The sequence below is a fragment of the Mustela nivalis genome (assembly GCF_964662115.1).
Source record: "Mustela nivalis genome assembly, chromosome: 7".
NCBI lineage: Eukaryota > Metazoa > Chordata > Mammalia > Carnivora > Mustelidae > Mustela > Mustela nivalis.
Genome location: NC_139026.1, coordinates 86,413,627 through 86,435,430, shown reverse-complemented (window position 1 = coordinate 86,435,430; position 21,804 = coordinate 86,413,627). Strand labels below are relative to the sequence as shown.

Here is a 21,804-nt window from a genome sequence, read left to right as displayed (position 1 = left end):
TTGTTATTAATGGCAAGATTTCATTCTTTTTATTGCTAAGTAATATTCCATTGTTTATATATACACCACCTCTTCTTTATCCATTCTTCTATTGATGGACACTTAGGTTGCTTCCATATCTTTGCTATTATAAATAACGCTGCAATAAACATGTGGATACATGTATCACTAAGTTACTGTTTTCATTTGGAATCCTTGTATACCTTGTGCCCTCAGGCAGCTCCACTGGGAGGCAACAGCTGGAAGCTTGTGCTTGGTTTTTCCTGGATTTTGCCACATTATGTTTTTCCCTTTGCTGATTTTTATATTTATCCTAACCTAACAGTAATAAACTGTAACCATAATTAGGACAGCTTCCAAGTCCTGTGAGTCTTTCTGGTAAGTCATCAAGCCTGAAGGTACTCTTGGGATTCCCAGCATAATGTCCCAAATCTCAGCAGCTTAAAACGGAAAGGTTTGTTTTTTGTTCACATTACATGTCCTTTCTTGGTGTGGGGGGGTTTATGAGAAAGGCTATGCTCTGTATCATCATCACTTGGGTCATCAGGCTAAGGGAGTTTCTTCTTCATGCTTTAGCAATTTCTAGGAATACAAAAACATGATGAATCATGCCCGTTTTAAAAAACGCTTTCCTTAAACTGACACATAACTTCCACTCATACTTCATTGGCCCAGATAAGACATAGAGGCACTCTTAGCTTTGAGCTAGGTAGTTTAGAGCAGTTCTCTCCCATCATGGGATCAGACAGAGAACTGGAGTATCAGTGAATAGCATTGCTAATTACCTCAGCATCTATAAGCTCTGAAAGTCCTAGCTTGAGACATGTTCCATTTAGAACAGGATCTATTATGCAGAGAGAAAAATTACAAGTATAAGGAAACTGGAGAAGTACAGTTTCATAACATTCAAGGGACTACAGAAATCAAAGAAGATTGGAGGGGTTTGGGATGGGAAGTTGGGTGAGCCTGGTGGTGGGTATTATGGAGGGCATGTGTTGCATGGAGCACTGGGTGTGGTGCATAAACAATGAATTCTGGTACACTGAAAAGAAATTTTAAAAAATTTAAAAAATAAATAAATGAAAATTAAAAGAAAATCAAAGAAGAAAGAGGCAGTTCAGATTTGTCAAGAATAAGATTTTGGTGCCTAAACAATGTGCAGCTCCTGAAGAGGAGGATAGATGGAAGCCAGCTTACAGGAAAAGTGGAGTTTAAGAAAAGAATTGATGAATAGGAAGTAATGTCAGTATACCTGGACATGCTGTTGAAAAGCAAAGCAGTAGAAATAAGAGAAAAGATTTGATAAGTTCTACTAAATTGCTCAATATCTTTGTTTGAAAACCTAAGTAAAAGATTTACATGTTTTGGTGAAGAAAAAAGTACATGTCTGTTCATCCATGCTGAAACATTTCAGTCTACTTTCTAAAATGAGAAGAGAGGTATCACCAGGTATGGGTTTTCTAAAAAAAAAGCAATGAGGGGGTGCCTGGGTGGCTCAGTGGGTTAAAGCCTCTGCCTTCAACTCAGGCCGTGATCCTGGGGTCCTGGGATTGAGCCCCGCATTGGGCTCTCTGCTTGGCAGGGAGCCTACTTCCTCTTCTCTCTCTGCCTGCTTCTCTGCCTACTTGTGATCTCGGTCTGTCAAATAAATAAACAAATAAATAAAAATCTTTAAAAAATATATAGACTATAAAAAACAATGAGGAATCTTTGTGGAAAGGATGTATCAGAGATAAAACAATAATGAAGAGAGATCAGTAAGTTGATATAAACATTATTTAGTTGATTTTGTGAATGTTTATTAAACACCTGCTATGTCTTGAGCACTAGGATGGAAATAGAGCAAAATAGATGGAGGAGATGAGGAGATGGTTCCAGTCCTTGAATGGCCCTTTTGTAGTTAAGCAGTAATATTTGGGTGAACTATGCAGTAATTGACAATGTTAATCAGAAGGAGGTCAACAGAGTGGTCACTGTTACAATAACAAAGCAATAGAAAGGATGTGTGAAGGATGTGTGAACAGTTATGGAAAGGAGGAGTCTATTCTGTCCAAACATCCCAATAATAAAATGCCATGGATGTTAAATTATTTGAGTTATGTGTTTTAAATGTTTATAGTTCAGGATTTTAACTGGTGTAATCCCTCTCCTATAGCAGTCAATTAATATTTTCTAAATCCAGCTAGCTTCTGAACAATTCCAGTGAGTGAGGCTGAAGACAATTTATGCTTGCAATTGGCTATGGTAGATCAAGCTGGAGCTCACTAGGAAAGCCTCAAGGGTATCCCCCCTCCTTTTTGCATTTCTGATACTTTTGTTGAGAAGCAGCAGAAGACAAAGTGGGCATCTGGCCAGTTTCTTCAGAAGTCTTTAAATGAGGGAGGCTAAGATTGTTGCCCAAGCAGTTTTTCTTGAGGTTGGACACTAGGGACCTTCTTCCACAAATTTTCCTCAGCTAAGTTTCCTATGATCTGTCAGAGGAGGCAGAAGCTGCTGGAGCCTGAAGAGACCAGTGTAGTTTGCAGTAACAAGACCCCGAGATACCTGGCAGAATCTTACTTCCCATTCTTGCCCTGTGGCTAATAATGCTCAATGGGATCACAGTTGCTTCTCCCCAGGATAATATTTTAATGTCATTGTGGTTGTAGAGAAAGCCAAACAAAAAGAAGAGTGAAAGCCAGAGAAGGCAGCTGACTGGAGAGGCTCATAGGCTTCTGGGCATTGAGGCCTACTTACCCAACCCACTGGAGAGAAGTCAGATGAGCCAAGGGCCTTTCAGAATAATTGTCCCTGCCTGAAGCTCTGGAGGCTCAATTTCCTCTAGTTCTCAGACCAGAGGCATCATTACTGGCCTGCAGAGCTTAACAAGTCAAATTCTTGAGCTCCACCCCTGGATCTACTGAATCAGAAGCTCTTGTGGGCTTGGCAGCAATGTGTTTTAACACAATTCAGATGGACTGCGAAGTTTGGTAACCACTGATATAGTTGGGTTTTTTTTATTTGTTTGTTTTGATTTTTTTTTTTTTTTTTTTTTGGTAGGTTTACCAAACGTGCAGTGGGAGGAGGTGAGCTATCTATACACTATTAGGTCCAGGCAAAAACTGCATTTTTTTTTTTGGTATTTATTTTGTACTGATCTTATGGCTTATTCATCTTTGAGTTCTAGAATGAGACCCTGATTTTCACCTCTCACAGGTTGGTCAGATTCCATTTAATTCTATACTCTTTGGAATGTCCACTATTTGCTGAGGACATGTTAGAGACCACATGAAACAGAAGGTTAACATTAACCTTAATGTGCGATTTAAGAACTACAAACAAAATACCTAGAAACCACCAAGAAGGGAAAGATTTTAATAGTGGGCTCAAATCTGAATTTTCAGGATAGCATTAAAGATTCTTTGCAGACTGATTGCCATAATCACAATAAAGTATATTCCTTGATTCAAAGATGCACATTTTTTATATTTTAGTGTTTCTGAAATTTGAATGCATCTTACAGTTGATTGTATATTTAACATGGTTTATTCTGCTTAAAAAAATTAGCAATTAATAGATGGTTTACCTTTTTCTCTTTCAGCAAATGACAATTTAGAGGCAAATATATTAATAACCCAACATATAATGTGCTACCTGTTATGTGCATGTCTCATTTAATTCTCACAACCAAGCTCTGATAGCACACAATTGTCAAATCCATTTTCTAAGCAAGGAAACAGGTGAATGAGAAGTAGACTGCCCAGAGTTACAAGGCAGGTGAAGAGCAGAGCTGGGAATTGAGTTTAGCTGTTTTAATTCTAGAGTCCATCCTTTTAATCTAAAATACTACATGTTCACATCTCTCTCCCTTACTAAACTGTTCCTTCTGCCTGGAAGATTTTTTTCTCTTCTGTTTCTAAAACTTGGTAATCTAGACAAAGCAAAGCCAATAGTGTCTTTCCTTCTCAGAACTCCCATAGAAGTCTTGTCACACTGTTATAGTATAAATCACTATGTTGTATTATAGCTGTTAATACATATTTCTTTCACACAGTGTAAGTGTCTTAAAGGAAGGGACTCTTACTCATCTTTATAAACCTAGAGGACCTGGACAACAAGCCTTATTGGCTGAACTGATTAGATAAGTGTGTTCCTCCTACTTGACTGAGATATAAAGGTTTACAGACTTGGAATATCATTTATTGAGTACAAATTGCTGACATAGTATGAGCTAAGATCTTTACATTATTTATAAATGTTTTGAGAAGAAATAAGATGATGTAAAATATTTAAAATAGCCTGTGGCCCATGGTAAAGACTCAATCATGTTATTATTTTTATTATTACCATTTTTAACTGCAAAACTCACTAAACTGAGTTGCAAAAAACTCACTGAAATAGTTACTATGATTGTCAAATAATTATTTAGTTTACTTATATATATAACTATATATATAATTTATAAATTTATAAAATTTATAAATATTATTTATATATGAATTACAAGTTATAAATATATTTATATATAGATATATGAGTAATTTGTTTATAGATACATTATTTGTATATACAAAATTATTTATAAATTACATATAAATATATATTTCATAATTTTACATAATACATGAAAGAGAAATGCCTGTACTATAGACTTGATTTCAGTGTGTGTTAGTTTTTCTGTATGGTCATGCTCTGGTGCATGCTATTCTGGAACCTCTCAACTCCAGGTTTTCTTATTACTTGAGTCTTTTTCGACCTCTCTGTCCCCATTCCTGGGAGACCTGAAAGAAAAACCTGGATAGCTTTTTCTAGTTATGTCTCTGTTCAGAATTGCTATTCTTCTCATGTTTCTCTGGGATCTTCAACAATTGTATCTCTACTCCAAGCCATGGCTTCTGTGACATTGCTGTGAAGACTCTGATTTGAAAACAAACAAGCAGAAACTTCCAATAATCATAACTTGTCATTCTGGAATTTTGTCACAAGGAGGCAGTGGTATCTTAATCATTAGGTCTGAACCAGCTAGTTTATTTACTCATGCCTCCACAGATCTCTAACCTTGAGCTTTGCATATTTCATTTACAAATAAATGTAAACCTGTTGCAGTAGTTACTCAGATACCATTTTAAAAGTATATTTGGAATCAATGCTAAAAAGGAAAAATTTAGATATTAAAAAGGAAGTCAAGGGGTGCCTGTGTGGCTCAGTGGGGTTAAAGCTTCTGCCTTTGGCGCAGGTCGCGATCCCAGGGTCCTGGGATCAAGTCCCACATCAGGCTCTCTGCTCAGCGGGGAGCCTGATTCCTCCTCTCTCTGCCTGCCTCTCTGCCTACTTGTGATCTCTGTCTGTCAAATAAATAAATAAAATCTTAAAAAAAAAAAAAAACGAAGTCAAGGTGTAATTTTGTATTTTTTCTCTTAACTCTTAGCTTTTCCTAAATCACTCTAATTTTAGATTGAATTAAAAGAAGAATAAAAGAGGAAAAGGGATAGGGAGAGAAAAAGAATTCCACAGGTTTTATTCTCAGCCATCAGATTTGCTCAGCCAAATTCCACATGTCTTACACCTTCTTAATGTGCCTCGAGTTGGTGATCATCTCATCTTGTTTCTATCTCAGGTAAAAATGGCTATGCCACCTGTAGGATCTGATTAATTTAATTAAAGGAATCATCTTAATTTTGTTTCCTGTAACTTAGAACTACTGCTTTATTTCTCAACAGTAACAGGAGTTGCCTGACCTCATAATGCCATTATGCTTCAGGGTTACAGGACCCTCGTTCCAATTTATCTAAAATCAAAATAAGGCATTTCTCTTGTCAGTTCAATGGAGGAATGAAGTATCACCTTCATTTTTTTCTCCCGAAGGAAATGAGTTCCCTAGAGCAAATGAGTTACAAATGTGTGTGTGTGTGTAGATGCACAGATAGATGAAGAGAAGGAGAGAGATGGATAAAGAGGTATATGATATTTCACTTATATGTTTCATGTATAATGGTGTGTGTGTTTGAAACAGGCAACACGAAGGGTTTCTTAGATCTAAATAAACTTTAATCCTGGTCTTCACTACCTTTAAATCTCCAGTTGCAAAGTTTGGGCAAATTACTTAATTTATTTGAAACTTGGAATATGAATATGAATATATTTAGAATGAATAATTTCTTCTCCATTCCTCTAGTTTTAAAGTGGTTGGATTTACCATAAATGCAATAGTTTTCTGATTCAAACTTTAAAAAATACTTTACTTAAATCTACTATTTGAGCTTTCTACCTGTGGATGCCACCAAGTAACCATCGTTAAAGTCTCCCCTCCTGCCATGATCATGTCTCAGTCAGAGTCTCCCAAAGGGCCTGAATAGCTGCAGAAGCTCTTTATTGGAGGCTTGAGCTTTGAAACAACCGATGAGAATCTGAGGAGCCATTTTGAGCAATGGGGAACACTTACGGACTGTGTGTTAATGGGAGATCCAAACACCAAGCGGTCCAGAGGCTTTGGGTTTGTTCACATATGCCACTGTGGGGGAGGTGGATGCAGCCATGAATGCAAGGCCACACAAGGTGGATTGAAGAGTTTGAGAACCAAAGAGGGCTATGTCAAAATTCTCAAAGATCTGGTGCCCACTTAACTGTGCGAAGGATTTTAGTTGGGGTGCCTGGGTGTCTCAGTGGATTAAAGCCTTTGCCTTTGGCTCTGGTCATGATCTCAGGGTCCTGGAATTGAGTCCCGCATTGGGTTCTCCACTCAGTGGGAAGCCTGCTTTCCCCTCTCTGTCTCAACCTACCTCTCTGACTACTTGTGATCTCTGTCTGTCAAATAAATAAATAATTAAAAAAAGATTTTTGTTGGTGGCATTAAAGAAGACATTGAAGAACATCTAAGACATTATTTTGAACAGACATTATTTCGAAGTAATTGAGATTATGACTGACTGAGGCAGTGACAAAAAGAGAGGCTTTGCTTTTGATACACTTGACCATGACTCTGTAGACAAGACTGTCATTCAAAAATACCACACTGCGAATGGCCACAACTGTGAAGTAAGGAAAGCACTATCTAAGCAAAGAGATGGCTAGTGCTTCATCCAGCCAAAGAGGTTGAAGTTGTTCTGGAAACTTTGGTGGTGGTCATGGAGGTGGTTTTGGTGGGAATGACAACTTTGGTCATGGAGGGAACTTTAGTGGTCTAGGTGGCTGGTGGCACTCGAGGTGGTGGTGGATATGGTGGCAGTGGGGAAGGCTTTAATGGATTTGGTAATGATGGTGGTTATGGAGGAGGGCCCTGGTTACTCTGGAGGAAGCAGAGGTTATGGAAGTGGTGGACAGGGTTATGGAAACCAGGGCAGTAGCTATGGTGGGAGCGGCAGCTATAACATAGCTATAATAACATAGGAGGTGGAGGCAGCTATGGCAGTGGTAGTGGAAGCAGCTTTGGAGGTGATGGAAGCAATAATGATTTGGCAGTTACAACAATCCTCAAATTTTGGACGCATGAAAGGGGGAAATTTTGGAGGCAGAAGCTCTGGCTCCTGTGGTGGTGGAGGCCAATACTTTGCCAAATCATGAAACCAAGGTGGCTATGGTGGTTCCGGCAGCAGCAGTGGTGGCAGGGCCTAGCTGCGACAAAGAAGACATATTTTAGACAATATTCATGTGTATGGGCAAAAAACTTAAGGACTGTATTTGTGACTAACTGTATAACAGGCTATTTTCATTTCTGTTCTGTGGAAAGTATAAAGTTCTGTTCTGTGGAAAGTATAAAGCATTCCAACAAAGGGTTTTAATGTAGATTTTTTTTTTTTTACACCCATGCTATTCATTGCTAAATGTAATAGTCTTATCATGATGCTGAATAAATGTGTCTTTAAAAAAATAAATCTACTAATTGAAATTTTAAGTGGAAAAATACCATGCTATCTCCACAGATGCAAAAATATATCCAATAAAATTCAGCACTTATCATTTATAAAGATGTTTGCAAACTGGGGTTAGTAGGGAACTTTCTTAACAGTTCATAGCATCTATCAAACTGAAGGAGGGAATAAAAATAGTTGTATAAAGAGGAATCATGGGGAGATAGAGAGGAGAAGGGAGCTGGGGGAAATTGGAAGGGGAGGTGAACCATGAGAGACTAGGACTCTGAAAAACAATCTGAGGGTTTTGAAGGGGCTGGGGGTGGGAGGTCGGGGTACCAAGTGGTAGGTATTATAGAGGGCATGGATTGCATGGAGCACTGGGTGTGGTGCAAAAATAATGAATACTGTTATGCTGAAAATAAATAAAAAATTTTAAAAAAAATTTAAAAAGGAATCTAGTCACGAGTGGGAAAGTAGGTAAAAATATTCTTATATATTTACCAAAAAAAGATGCACACAATGAAATATCTAAGTTATTAATCTCTAGCAAAGAGCAGGGTAAGGTTATTATTGAGAATTCTGGAATTTACATCAAAGACATACAAAATTAGGAAGAAAGAAGCTTGCCACATTGGTGGACACTATTGCTTACCTATTTCATGGTTATTTTACCTTTTACTTACAAACAACTCTAATTTTAGTCAGATACCCAACACCAGAGGATGATTTATTATTGTCTAAATCATTTAGGAAATTCCACTTACCTTGGCTGGATGCTCAGTTTCCTAGTCTTCCTTGCAACTAAGGGTAGCCCTGTGATACAGAATTAGCCAGTGAGTCTAAAGGGAACTTTTTGGTGGAATAGTCTTTGCTCTTCTCTCAATTTGGACATGATGTCTGAGAACGTGATGCTAAAAGCTACAGAAGTTGTGATGAGACTGTGAGGGAAAGGGAAAAAAAAATGACAGTCACATTTAACCAGTAATCTGACTTATCATGGAAATGCAGAACCAAACCCAACATCTCATGCCCTCTCTCAGAGTTCTTGAGTATCATTAAACATTCTTATGGTTTAAACGATGGCTATTTAGGTTACCTTTTACTTTCATCCAAATGCATTCTAACTGATGTACAATGCAAAGATAGAGGAAGTAATCAGGAAGAAAAATAAGCTAAAAAATCCTTAAATTTTTTGCATATGGTTCTGTTCAATGTAATTAGAACATTCATTTATTTATAAAAATTAGGGAACAAAGAGCAAATGATAAAAATTGGGGTTTGAGGAAAAGGTAGAAGAGTAAAGTAAACCAAAGGAGGACTAAAGAAATCAGCGTTATAAAATATGTAAATTAGCAATACCAAATAATAAATAAAACAGGCATGGACTAAAAATTATCAGGGACTTTCACTTCTGGTAATAATTAGATAGGTTGAACTAACATCGCCAAAGCAAAAAAACTGAAGAACATATTTTTAAAATTTTTATTATTTTTCTTTTTATTTGGGTGTAGTTGATACCTTGGTTCAGGCATACAAATTAGTGATTTGACAAGTTTATACATTATGCTATGTTTGGTACAAGTATAGCTACCATTTGTTCAGTATCATTGACTGTATTCCTTATGCTGTGCCTTTTATTGCTGTCACATACTCATTCCATAACTGGAAACCTGTATCTCCTCCCCCTTTCTCCTTCAACCATTTTGCCTGACCCATGGCACCTCTTCCCTCTGACAACCATTAGTTTGTTGTCTGTGTTTATAGGTCTGATTCTGCTTTTTGTTTGTTTATTCATTTTGGTGAGTGCTGTGAATTGTGTAAGACTGATGAATCACAGATCTGTACTCCTGAAAGAAATAATATATTATATGTTAATTAAAAAATAAAAAATATTCACTCCCCCCCCCCAAATTTGGGTGCTCGCTTCAGCAGCACATATACTAAAAATTGGAACCAAAAAAAATTTAGGTATCTGTCTTTCTTAGTCTGACTTACTTCACTTAGTATAATACTCTGTAGGTCCATCCATATTGTCTAAAATGGCATGATCTCATCCTTTTTTTATGGCTGTGTGTGTATATATATATATATATATATATATATACCCCCCTCATACACACACATGTGTATATATATATACATACACACATGTATAAATGTATGCATACCACATCTGTCTTACCCATTTTTCTATTGATGGACACTTAGGTTGCTTCCATATCTTGCATGTTGTAAAAATAAACATAGGGGCACAAATATCTTTTTGAATTAATGTTTTTGTTTTCTTCAGTAGTAGAATTATTGGATCCTATGGTATTTCTATTTTTAATCTTTTGAGGAACCTCCATGCTACTTTTCACGGTAGCTGTACCAACTTACATTCCCACCAGCAGTGCAAAAGTGTTCCTTTCTCTTCAGATCCTCGCCAATACTTGTTATTTCTTGTGTTTTTAATTTTAGCCACTCTGACAGGTGTAAGGTTGTATCTCATTATGGTTTTGATTTGCATTTCCCAACCCCTCACCCTCCTCCCCCCCAAAACCCTCAGTTTGTTTCTCAGAGTCCACAGTCTTTCGTGGATCATTTCCCCCTCCAATTTCCCCCAACTCACTTCTCCTCTCCAATTCCCAGTGTTCTCCATGTTATTCCTTATGCTCCACAAGTAAGTGAAACCATATAATAATTGGCTCTCTCTGCTTGACTTATTTCACTCAGCATAATCTCTAGTCCTGTCCATGTTGATACAAAAGTTGGGTATTTATCCTTTCTGAAGGAGACATAATACTCCATTGTATGTATGGACCACATCTTCTTTATCCATTTGTCTGTTGAAGGGTATCTTGGTTCTTTCCACAGTTTGGCAACTGTGGCCATTGCTGCTATGAACATTGGGGTACGGATGGCCCTTCTTTTCACTACATCTGTATCTTTGGGGTAAATACCCAGTAGTGCCATTGCAGGGTCATAGGGAAGTTCTATTTTTAATTTCTTAAGGAACCCCCACACTGTTTTCTAAAGTAGCTGCACTAATTTGCATTCCCATCCAACAGTAGAAGAGGGCTCCCCTTTCTCCACATCTTCTCCAGCACTTGTTGTTTCCTGTCTTGTTCATTTTGGCCATTCTAACTGGTGTAAGGTGGTATCTCAATATGGTTTGGATTTGAATCTCCCTGATGGCTACCAATCAAAATTCCACCGGCATTTTTCAAAGAGCTGGAACAAGCAATCCTAAAATTTGTATGGAACCAGAAGAGACCCCAAATTGTTAAGGAAATGTTGAAAAAGAAAGACAAAACTGGAGGCATCATGTTGCCTGATTTCAAGCTTTACTACAAAGCTGTCATCACCAAGACAACATGGTACTGGCATAAAAACAGACACATAGACCAGTGGAATAGAGTAGAGAGCCCAGATATGGACCTGCACCTCTATGGTCAACTAATCTTCGACAAAGCAGGAAAAAATATCCAGTGGAAAAAAGACAGTCTCTGCAATAAATGGTGCTGGGAAAATTGGACAGCTATATACAGGGGAATGAAACTTGACCATTCTCTTACACCATACACAAAGATAAACTCGAAATGGACAAAAGACCTCAACGTGAGTCAGGAATCTATCAAAATACTAGAGGAGAACATAGGCAATAACCTCTTTGACATTGGTCACAGCAGCTTCTTTTAAGACATGTCTCCAAAGGCAATGGAAACTAAAGCGAAAACGACCTTTTGGGACTTCATCAAGATCAAAAGCTTCTGCACAAAAAAGGAAACAGTTAACAAAACAAAGAGGCAACACATGGAATGGGAGAAGATAATCACAACTGACACTGCAGACAAAGGGTTGATATCAAAGATCTATAAAGAACTCCTCAAACTCAACACACACAAAACAATCATGTCAAAAAATGGGCAGAGGACATGAACAGACACTTCTTCAAAGAAGACATACAAATGGTTAACAGACACATGAAAAAATGTACATTTGTTTTTGATGTACTCTTTCAAGATTCATTGTTTGCATATAACACCCAGTGAACCATGGAATACATGCCCTCCTTAATGCCCATCACTGGGCCAACCTATCCCTCTGTGCCCCCCGAAAACCCTGTTTGTTTCTCGGAGTCCACAGTTTCTCATGTTTCATCTCTCCCCTCCAAATTCTGCCCCCCCTCATTTTTCCTTTCCTTCTAACGTCCTCCATGCTATTCCTTATGTTCCACAAATAAGTGAAACCATATGATAATTGACTCTTTCTGCTTGACTTATTTCACTTCGCATAATCTCCTCTAGTCCCACCCATGTTGATGCAAAAACTGGGTATTCATCCTTTGTCTGTTGAAGGGCATCTTGGCTCTTTCCACAGTTTAGCTATTGTGGACATTGCTGCTATGAACACTGGGGTAGACATGGCCCTTCTTTTCACTACATCTGTATCTTTGGGGTAAATGCCCAGTGGTGCAATTGCTGGGTCATAGGATAGTTCGATTTTTAACTTTTTGAGGAACCTTCGCACTATTCTAAAGTGGGTGCACCAACTTGCATTCCCACCGACAGTGTAAAAAGTTTCCCCTTTCTCCACAGCCTATCCAACATCTGTTGTTTCTTGTCAATTTTTGCCATTCTAACTGGTGTAGAGTGGCATCTCAATGTGGTTTTGAATTTCCCTGATGGCTAATAATGATGAACATTTTTTCATGTGTCTATTAGACACTTGTATGTCGTCTTTGGAGAAGTGTCTGTTCATGTCTTCAGCCCATTTTTTGACTTGATGATTTGTTTTTTAGGTGTTGAGTTTGAGGAGTTCTTAAGAGATCTTGGATACCAGCCCTTTGCCTGTAGTGTCATTTGCAAATATCTTCTCCCATTCCATGGGTTGCCTCTTTGTTTTGTTGGCTGTTTTCCTTTGCTGTGCAGAAGCTTCTATATTAAGTCCCAAAAGTTCATTCTCACTTTTGTTTCCCTTGCCTTTGGAGGCTTGTCTTGAAAGAAGTTGCTGTGGTCGATGTTGGAGAGGTTTCCACCTGTGTTCTCCTCTAGGATTTTGGTGGATTTCTGTCTCACACTGAGGTCTTTCGTCCATTTAGTTTATCTTTGTGTATGGTGTAAGAGAATGGTCAAGTTTCACTCTTCTGTATATAGCTGTCCAATTTTTCCAGCACCATTTATTTCCATTTATTTCTTTTTTTTTCCATTGGATACTTTATCCTGCTTTGTCAAAGATTAGTTGACCATAGAGTTGAGGGTCCATATCTGGGCTCTCTTCTGTTCCATTGATCTATGTGTCTGTTTTTGTGCCAGTATCATGCTGTTTTGGTGATCATGGCTTTATAATATAGCTTAAAATTGGGCAATGTGATGAGCGTATTTTTAATATGTGCTTTGAAACTATTTTAAAACTAAGAAAGTGGTGAAGAATTTTGGAACCATCATCCCAAAGAAAGGAAAATCTAGAAAAATTAGCTCAGCATTTGGGGGTCTGTTATTCCCATAAGGGCATTTTGAAGAGGTGGTTGAGAATGTGAAAAGTTATTCTGACAGTTTCCTGAAGTAAGTGGGGAAAATGGAATTCAGGGACAACCAAGGGGGTGTGTTGGAGCCTTAAAGGACAGTACCCTGAAATAAAAGTGGATTGAAAGCAGACCAACTTCATAAGGGTTGAAGCCTAACTTCATCTCAGCCCCTGGAATTATATGAGAATGATCCATTACTGCAAATGCCCATGGCTGTCTGACAGAAGCTAGTGGAATTTTTCTCTAGAGGAAGAGAATACAAGCCAGAGCCATAAATTGCTTCTCTAATTTTCATAATAACATCCTGTTCTCAATAGAAAAAAATTAAACAAAATGGAGAGACAAAAACTAGAGAGAGTAGAAACACATCCAGACATATAACTTAAAATAAATGAACTTAAAATATTTATGGAGATTAAAGATAAGATTGAGAACTTTGGCATAATATTTCTGGAAGATATAAAAAATCTAAATGGAAGTTCTAGAAGGCTCAGTGGCTGAAACTAAGATTTTAATGGGTAAGTTTGAAGGAGATCTGTCAGTATTGAGTATACTAATGATTTATAAGGTAGGTAAGAAGAAAATATATTCAGTATGGCACAGACAGAATAAAGAAAAAAGAGAGTATGCAATACATAATGCATAGAATGAGAAGGATAAGATACATGTATATGGAGCTACAGAGAAGAGAGAGAGAATGAGGTAATATATGAGAAAATAGGGCAATGTGTAAGATAATGGAAAAAAATGTTCCTAACTGGGGTGCCTGAGTGGCTCAGTGGGTTAAAGTCTCTGCCTTTGGCTCAGGTCATGATCCCAGGGTCCTGGGATTGAGCCCTGCATCTGGCTCTCTGCTCAGCAGGGAGCCTGCTTCCTCCTCTCTGCCTGTCTCTCTGCCTGCTTGTGATCTCTGTCTGTCAAATAAATAAATAAAATCTTTAAAAAAAAGGAAGTGTTCCAAACTGAAAAAGTATATCAACTACAAATGCTAGAAGTTCTATAAATAAATCCCAAGTATGATAAATAATAAGAAAGTCACACTTCGTCACATCATAATAAAATTACTAAAAATCAAAAAAGAAAAACATTAAAAGCAGTGAGAGAGAGAGAGGAAAAAAAAAGACAGGGGCACCTGGGTGGCTCAGTGGGTTAAAGCCTCTGCCTTTGGCTCTGGTCGTGGTCTCAGGGTCCTGGGATCGAGCCCCGCATTGGGCTCTCTGCTCGGCGGGGAGCCTGCTTCCCACTCTCTCTGCCTGCCTCTCTGTCTGCTTGTGATCTCTGTCTGTCAAATAAATAAATAAAATCCTAAAAAAAAAAGAAATAAAAGACAAATTAATTCCAGAGAATTACAGTTAGATTAACAATTGACTTCTCAAGAAAAGCATTAGACTAACGAAGATAGAAAACACTGAGGTAATATCTTCAAAGTACTGAATAAAAAAATAACTTCCACATTAGGAGTCTGTGTCCAGTAAAACATCATTTAAGAAAGAAGGTGAGGAACCCCTGGGTCACTCAGTTTGTAGATATCTGCCTTTGGCTCAGGTCATGATCCCAGGGTCCTGCTCAGCGGGAAGCCTGCTTTTCCCTCTGCTACCCTCTCCCCCTTCTTATGTGTGCGCTCTCTCTCTCTGACAAATAAGGAAATAAAATCTTTTTTTAAAAAAGAATGAAGGTGAAAAAACACATCACTAGCAGTAAATGAAAAATTACATTCTTCTAGGAGAAAGAAAATTCTCACAGGTGGAAAATTTTATTTTCTTCTGATTCACTAATATCTCTCTTCAGCTTTGTCTAATTTGTTAAACTCATCCATTGAGATCTTAGCTATTGAACTGTTCAATTCTAGAAAAAATCGAGCAAAAAAATTCAAATATGTAGGTAAATTTAAATTACCATTGACCATGTAGTAGTAGCAGTAGTAGTAGTAATGATGTCATATATAATAATTCTGTATTGAGTACATGTAATAAATACATGACCTTAAGGAAGAGGATCTAAAGGTGAGCTGTAAATCACTTAACTTTAATGGGAGTTCCCAGTGGGATCACTCAGTAACCATTTTTAGGTAATGAGTCCAAAGTAAGCTTCAGGCTGAACTTTCCAGGAATCAGGACAGACCCACAATGTCCCCTGGGCTCTCAGGTTGTCATAATCTGCCATCTCATTGGCCACCTTAACCCACAGTCACTTCTGAATGGCTAGACCTGAGCCACCTTTGTTAGCATGGTGCTTTCAGCAATATATTAACAGTCATACAGAGGGAAATATGCAGAAATGATGGTATAATTGTGCTAGGAGAAATATGAAAGAAGTTGCTTTATTACTTGTTAGGAATTTGAAGTTTTCAAGTTTTCCTTTGTCATTTTTCAGAGTCATTAAGGGATAAGTGTAAAAATGCTGTCAAAGTTTAGAAGAGTTTTCTGAAATCTTTATTTGCAGAGGCTTTTGAGGATGGAGCTTATGTATTTCTCTTTATGCACAAAAAATCTTTTAAATAGAAAAAGCTATACCAGTTCACATGATTGAACAATTGTGGCACATTTTCTCTCTTGAACATTTCTCCTGAGCTCCACAGTATATGTACCAATCCAGAAAAACAGGATGTATTCTGCACCAGGAAAACCCAGAAATATGGTAATATTTTTCTCATGTTTTCTGATGGGTTTCTCTATTTCTGTGCTCCCTGTGTAGAATCCTTTCTGACTCAATTCCTGCCACTTGTTATTCCCTCATCTGATACTCCCTTTCCCTTTCAGTTATCTCATCTCTTCTCTGTTCCCCTGGACTGGACGTCATGGCCTCCCTGTTTCACTCTGATATGGCATTCATTTCTGTGACCTGAAATGTTTTGATCTGCTCCTCAAAATCAGCTCTTTTCCTCCTTTAGGGAAAATTAAACACTTACATTGGGCATGAAGAAAAGAGAATCTAATGATTCTTTAGCATTCAGCATTCTTAAGTCATGACAACTTTTCAAGATAATTATATTTAGCTTCATTTTACATATGAGACAACTAAGACAAGATCTTTTCTATAGGTTGTTATATTTATTGTTTCTGGTGCTGAAACACACCACATTATACCAGAAACCTGGAAGTTCATGGAAGCTAGTCTCTGAGAGCTGTCTGTAAAAGGTGAGAGGGGGATAGGACATCAACAATAGACTTGGGGTACCCTGTGATTCACAAATAACCGTCTTCTGAAGTACTCCAAATGCACAGTGTCCAGAAGCTAATTACGTCTTTAATTATAGGTATTCTCTACAATTATGTACCCTGAGGTATGTGGAAGTTCAGAACAGGGCATGAAACACTGCATTGAGGCAAACATTTCTAGTTGAGAGAATTGTTCAGACCATTAATACATCTGTTTTCATGCAAGCCCCAAGTGTCCAAATTCCTTATTGGTTCCTAATCAGATTTGTACCTTGTGGATAGTAAAGCCCTAGACTATTCTTCTCCTGAGTTTCATTCGTTTATTTACTCATTCACTCATTCATGTATTCATTTTTATTTCTAAATAATACTTTTTGAGGAATTCCTTTGGGCCAGTTATAATGCTATATACTCTGGTGTGTCTCATCTTTTTTTTTCTTTCTTTTTTTTTTTAATAAGTGAGGTTTAGTTTAATAATTAATATAACTGCTAGCTCAGTTACAACTCAAAAGCAAGCTACATAAAAAGAAATTAGCTTCATAAACATACTCAAAAACTGCGAGTAGATTTTGTTTTTTCATACTCATTGCAACAAAGCTTCATGGCAGAACTCTTGGACTTTTATGAATTTACTAAACATAAAAAAGTGTTCTCAAAGACAGGAGTAAAGACCCTACACACACTTTTATGGTATTAATACTTCTGTGTGACATAATATATAGGTGATTAAAAAATATTTTTCAAAGCCAACTTAAAACATTTTATGTTAAATTTACCATTTGATGACTAACTTTCATTAAAAGGCTTGGCGATTATCTAATCAGCCTTACTCAAAAGTTTGTGTGTCTCATCTTTTTTTTTAAATTTTATTAATTTATTTGACAGACAGAGATCACAAGTAGGCAGAGAGGCAGGCAGGGAGAGAGGAGGAAGTGGGCTCCCCTATGAGCAGAGAGACCTATGCAGGGCTCCATCCCAGGACCTTGAGATCATGACCTGAGCCGAAGGCAGAGGCTTTAACTCACTGAGCCACGTAGGCGCCCTGTGTATCCCATCTTAAAAGGAGCTCCTCTTAGGCAGCTTTTCTTTGGATATTATCTCGTTGCTAACTCCACCACATTGTGATAACTGAAAAATAGTAGTAATATTTTCAGAGCTTTTTCCATTCTAAATTTGGACTCACAGCCTGAATAACCAAAGCATTGAGAATAATGAAATTGCAGCACCAGGTAAAAATAGAAGTGACTTTATTTACTTATGTGATTCCTCAAATAACTCTAATACAGTAAATCTATACCTTTGAAGAAGTATGGCCCCTGATAGAGTACAATTTCCAGGTTTGTCTTTCATGAAAATGTCTTTTAGTCTTTAAGTCGAAGAGAGAAAATTTCCCCAAAGTTTAAGGAATTTCTAGTGCTAGTAAGTTGGGTCCCACTTGGAGATGAGCAACAGCTCTTTTTGGTGCCCTCCAAAATTATAATGGGTGGTTCTCTGCCTACATTTCATGGTTTGATTCCTTGCTTTTCCAATATCTTCTGCCAGTGATGTAATTAATATTCTCAGGGTGAATCCAGGTTACTATAGCTATAGCTATAGTGGTGAGCAAAAGAACAAAGTATTAGCATGGAAAATGCAATCCCTACATGACTGGAAGTATTTAAGTTTTCAGAAACCACACACACAATTTAGCCTTCTGTTTCCTCTTTTAGAAATCAAGGGAGAGGGCTGTATCCAACAGAAATTTTCAAACTCTACCTTAACACCAAATTCTCACACTTGTCTCCAAATTTTCACACAAATATTCAAACTTGTCTTGTGGATTCCTGGATTTGAAAAAGTTTTTCTTTAATTCTGTGCTAGTTATTGCTCAGCTAGGTGAGAAGGACAGGTAATGTGGATTTCCTTCCTAAGAACAGCTTTAATTCTGGGTGTTTTTTGGATCAATAATGGGAGAAAAATCATAAGTCCTTTGAGAAGTTGACTGTGCCCATCTTGCAGTATGAACCCAAGAGATAGAGGAGGACATGAAGGAACAAGATGGTATAATCAGTGGTGTTGAAGAGTTATTCTGAGTCTATGGTTATAAATGGGTTTTCAGCCCAAAGTAGGAGGGGGGGAAAAAGGCTAAGCTTTGGAAAGTTAGTAGGTGGTCTGTATTTGCAAATGGCATAAGGGCACAGACAAGAGCTGAATCTGAATAGATGACACAAACTGGGGATAGAGATTATGACCAGCATATGTTCCTATATTGGTCAGCAGTTTCTTTTGATGGGTTATGTAACATCTGGGATATCTCTCTGCTGCATTCTTTCTAACTCATTCTCTTTCTCCTCACTCTGCAAATGTCCAGCCACTACTCCTCTTCAGTTTGCTTTAATGACCCCATTTAAATAAAAGCCATTACACGGAACTGCTTCCTTCCCAACATCACATCCTTGCAGTTTGATGGATGAAATAAACTTGCTCCCACCTAAGGGCATGCTCTGCTTCTGCGTTGCAACCCAGATGCTCTCGGAGATACTATTTCTGCAATTTTTTCTCATTCTTCCTGCAGTTTCTTCCTCTCTGCTGGATTATTTCGAGAGTTTGCAAAATATCTTCCAGTTGCTTTTATAATAAAACAACAACAACAAAATAAACTCTTAAGACATTAAAGAAAGAATAATAAAAGTGGAAAAGGAGTTGATACAGGGTTGGAATCTTATAGAAATATTATTGCAGATTTTAGGAAATCTAGAGACTTAGGGAAGTTTATCATTTCAGAACTTAAAGTTTTGAGTAGGCATGAAACTTTGTGAATAGAGAAGAATATTGGAACCTTTGAATATTTGTTAGGCATAAGAAGAGGCTTTATTTGATTTATTTCTTACATTCCAAAGAAAATATTGAAGGCAATGAGAAACCACAGTGTTGTTTCTGAGTTCATCCTCCTTGGGCTGTCTGCTGACTCCCAGATCCAGGCTCTGCTCTTTGTGCTGTTCCTTGTTGTTTACCTCCTGACTCTGATGGGGAACCTGCTGCTGCTGCTGGTGATCAGGGCTGATTCTCACCTCCACACCCCCATGTACTTCTTCCTGGGACAGTTGTCCTTCCTGGATCTCTGCCACTCCTCTGTCAGTGTGCCCAAGCTGTTGGAGAACCTTCTGTCTGAGAAGAAAACCATCTCAGTAAAGGGCTGCCTGGCTCAGGTCTTCTTTGTGTTTGCCACTGGAGGCACTGAATCCTGCCTGCTTGCTGTCATGGCCTATGACCGCTATGTTGCCATCAGCTCCCCTCTGCTGTACAGCCAGATGATGAATAGACAGCTGTGTATAGGGCTGGTGTGGGGCTCATGGAGCTTGGCTTTTCTGGATGCTCTTATCAATATCCTTGTAGCTCTCAATTTAGACTTCTGTGAGGCTCAAAATATACACCACTTCAGCTGTGAGCTGCCATCTCTCTACCCTTTATCTTGCTCTGACGTGTCTGCAAGTTTTACTGCCCTGCTCTGCTCCAGCCTCCTGCATTTCTTTGGAAACTTCCTCCTGATATTTTTCTCCTATGTTCGCATTTTATCCACCATCCTGAGCATTAGCTCTGCTACAGGCAGAAGCAAGGCCTTCTCCACCTGCTCCTCCCACCTCACTGCGGTGATCTTCTTTTATGGCTCAGGGTTACTCCGCTATCTCATGCCAAACTCAGGATCCACTCAAGAGTTAATCTTCTCCTTGCAGTATAGCGTGATCACTCCTATGCTGAATCCTCTCATCTACAGCCTGAAGAACAGAGAGGTGAAGGCAGCTGTGAGAAGAATCTTAAGAAAATGTGTCTAGTGTTATAATTAATAGACTACAGAATCAAAATGATGAGGGGAGAAACTGCATAGAACTGCAATATGTAGTACCTGAATATTAAGGAGAATTTTCTGATATCAGGATCTGCAACATACCTTATATCTTTTCTTTAAAATGGTTAATAAAAGGTGGAGTTATTTCCCTGGTATGATAGTAGTTCTGTCCTATTCAGAGGAAAATGGATGGATGAACCTCTTGTCTTACAATTTTTCTTATAAAACTATTTAGTGTACTACAGACAATATGGTAGACTATGTTATTGCTTGCTTGTTATCTTTACCATTTCTCCAGTAACTAAATTCCATGTGTTCAGTATAGTTTCAGAGAGACTGTTAATCATGGTGTCCCCAAATCCTCTTTCCTCCCCCACTCATTATTCACTCTTTGTCCTGGCAAGTGGCTGGTATAGGAATGAGCATATGGTCAGTGTCAGACCATCCACTCCCTTAGGAATTTTAATTTTCAGAATAGATTTAGAGAGGCAAAGGTAATTCTTTCTGTTTGTAGCACTCTGATAGCCTATCCCAATGCCCCTGCTTATTAGATCACTACTGTTATCCTAGATTCTATACTTTCAAGGAAGACTGATAAACATGATTAAACCTATATCTTTTCTTAAAGATTTTATTTATTTGAGAGAGAGAGAGAGCGTGAGAGAGAGAGTGTCAGAATGAGATAGAGAACACTAAATGGGATTAGAGGCAGAGGAGGAGGGAGAAGCAGACCTCTCACTGAGCAGCGAACCTGATGTGGGGCTTGAGTCCAGAACCCTGGGATCATGACCTGAGCTGAAGGCAGACTCTTAACTGGATTGAGCCATCCATGTGCCCCGATAAACATGAATTATATTAAGAGCATGTGATTAGGTATTTACATCATGTCAGGCACTGTTCCAATAATTTTAAATACATTATCCCATTTAAATGTCACAACAAATGCTATAGGTAAATACTTTAGTGTCCTTGTTTCAGAGAAGTGGAAGTAGACTCAGAGAGGTAAGTGGTGGGGGTGGAATTTGGAACCAAGTATCTTATCCTAAAGCCTGTTTTCTTTACCACCTTGACACACTGACTGTTCCTTTGGTGCTGTGGGCTACCGCAGACCTAGTTCATGAATTTCTCTTTTAACTCTTTACCATTGTTGTTTTGTTTTAGTTCACTTAAGTAAGTCAGAATTAGATTCTGTCATTTGCAAGGAAAAGACCTAAAAGATATATATTGGTACTGCAATTAAATTGTAGGTATAGACATCCAAAGACAACCAGTAACTATTGACCTAATGGTCAAACATTTCCATTTGTGAGAGAGAGATACTGTTAGACAGGTAGCTCTGCCACTCAGCCCTAATAATGCTACAGAAATGGTGGAATGTGAGAAGGTAAATGCTGTGCAGTGCGTATAACAAACTATAGAAAGAAATCAACAGAATTTCAGCAAAAGCCCATTAGATCATGAAATGCAATTGGAGAATTACTG

General features: G+C 38.1%; 1 protein-coding gene across 1 annotated transcript; it reads left to right on the top strand.

The window, feature by feature from the left end:
• Positions 1-19,390: 19,390 nt before the first annotated feature.
• LOC309869657 (olfactory receptor 8S1-like) lies at positions 19,391-20,308 on the top strand (the record flags this gene model as incomplete). The annotated part of the gene is made up of 1 exon (XM_082741092.1): positions 19,391-20,308. One exon carries the CDS (start codon positions 19,391-19,393, stop codon positions 20,306-20,308), a length of 918 nt encoding a protein of 305 aa, XP_082597218.1.
• Positions 20,309-21,804: the final 1,496 nt, after the last annotated feature.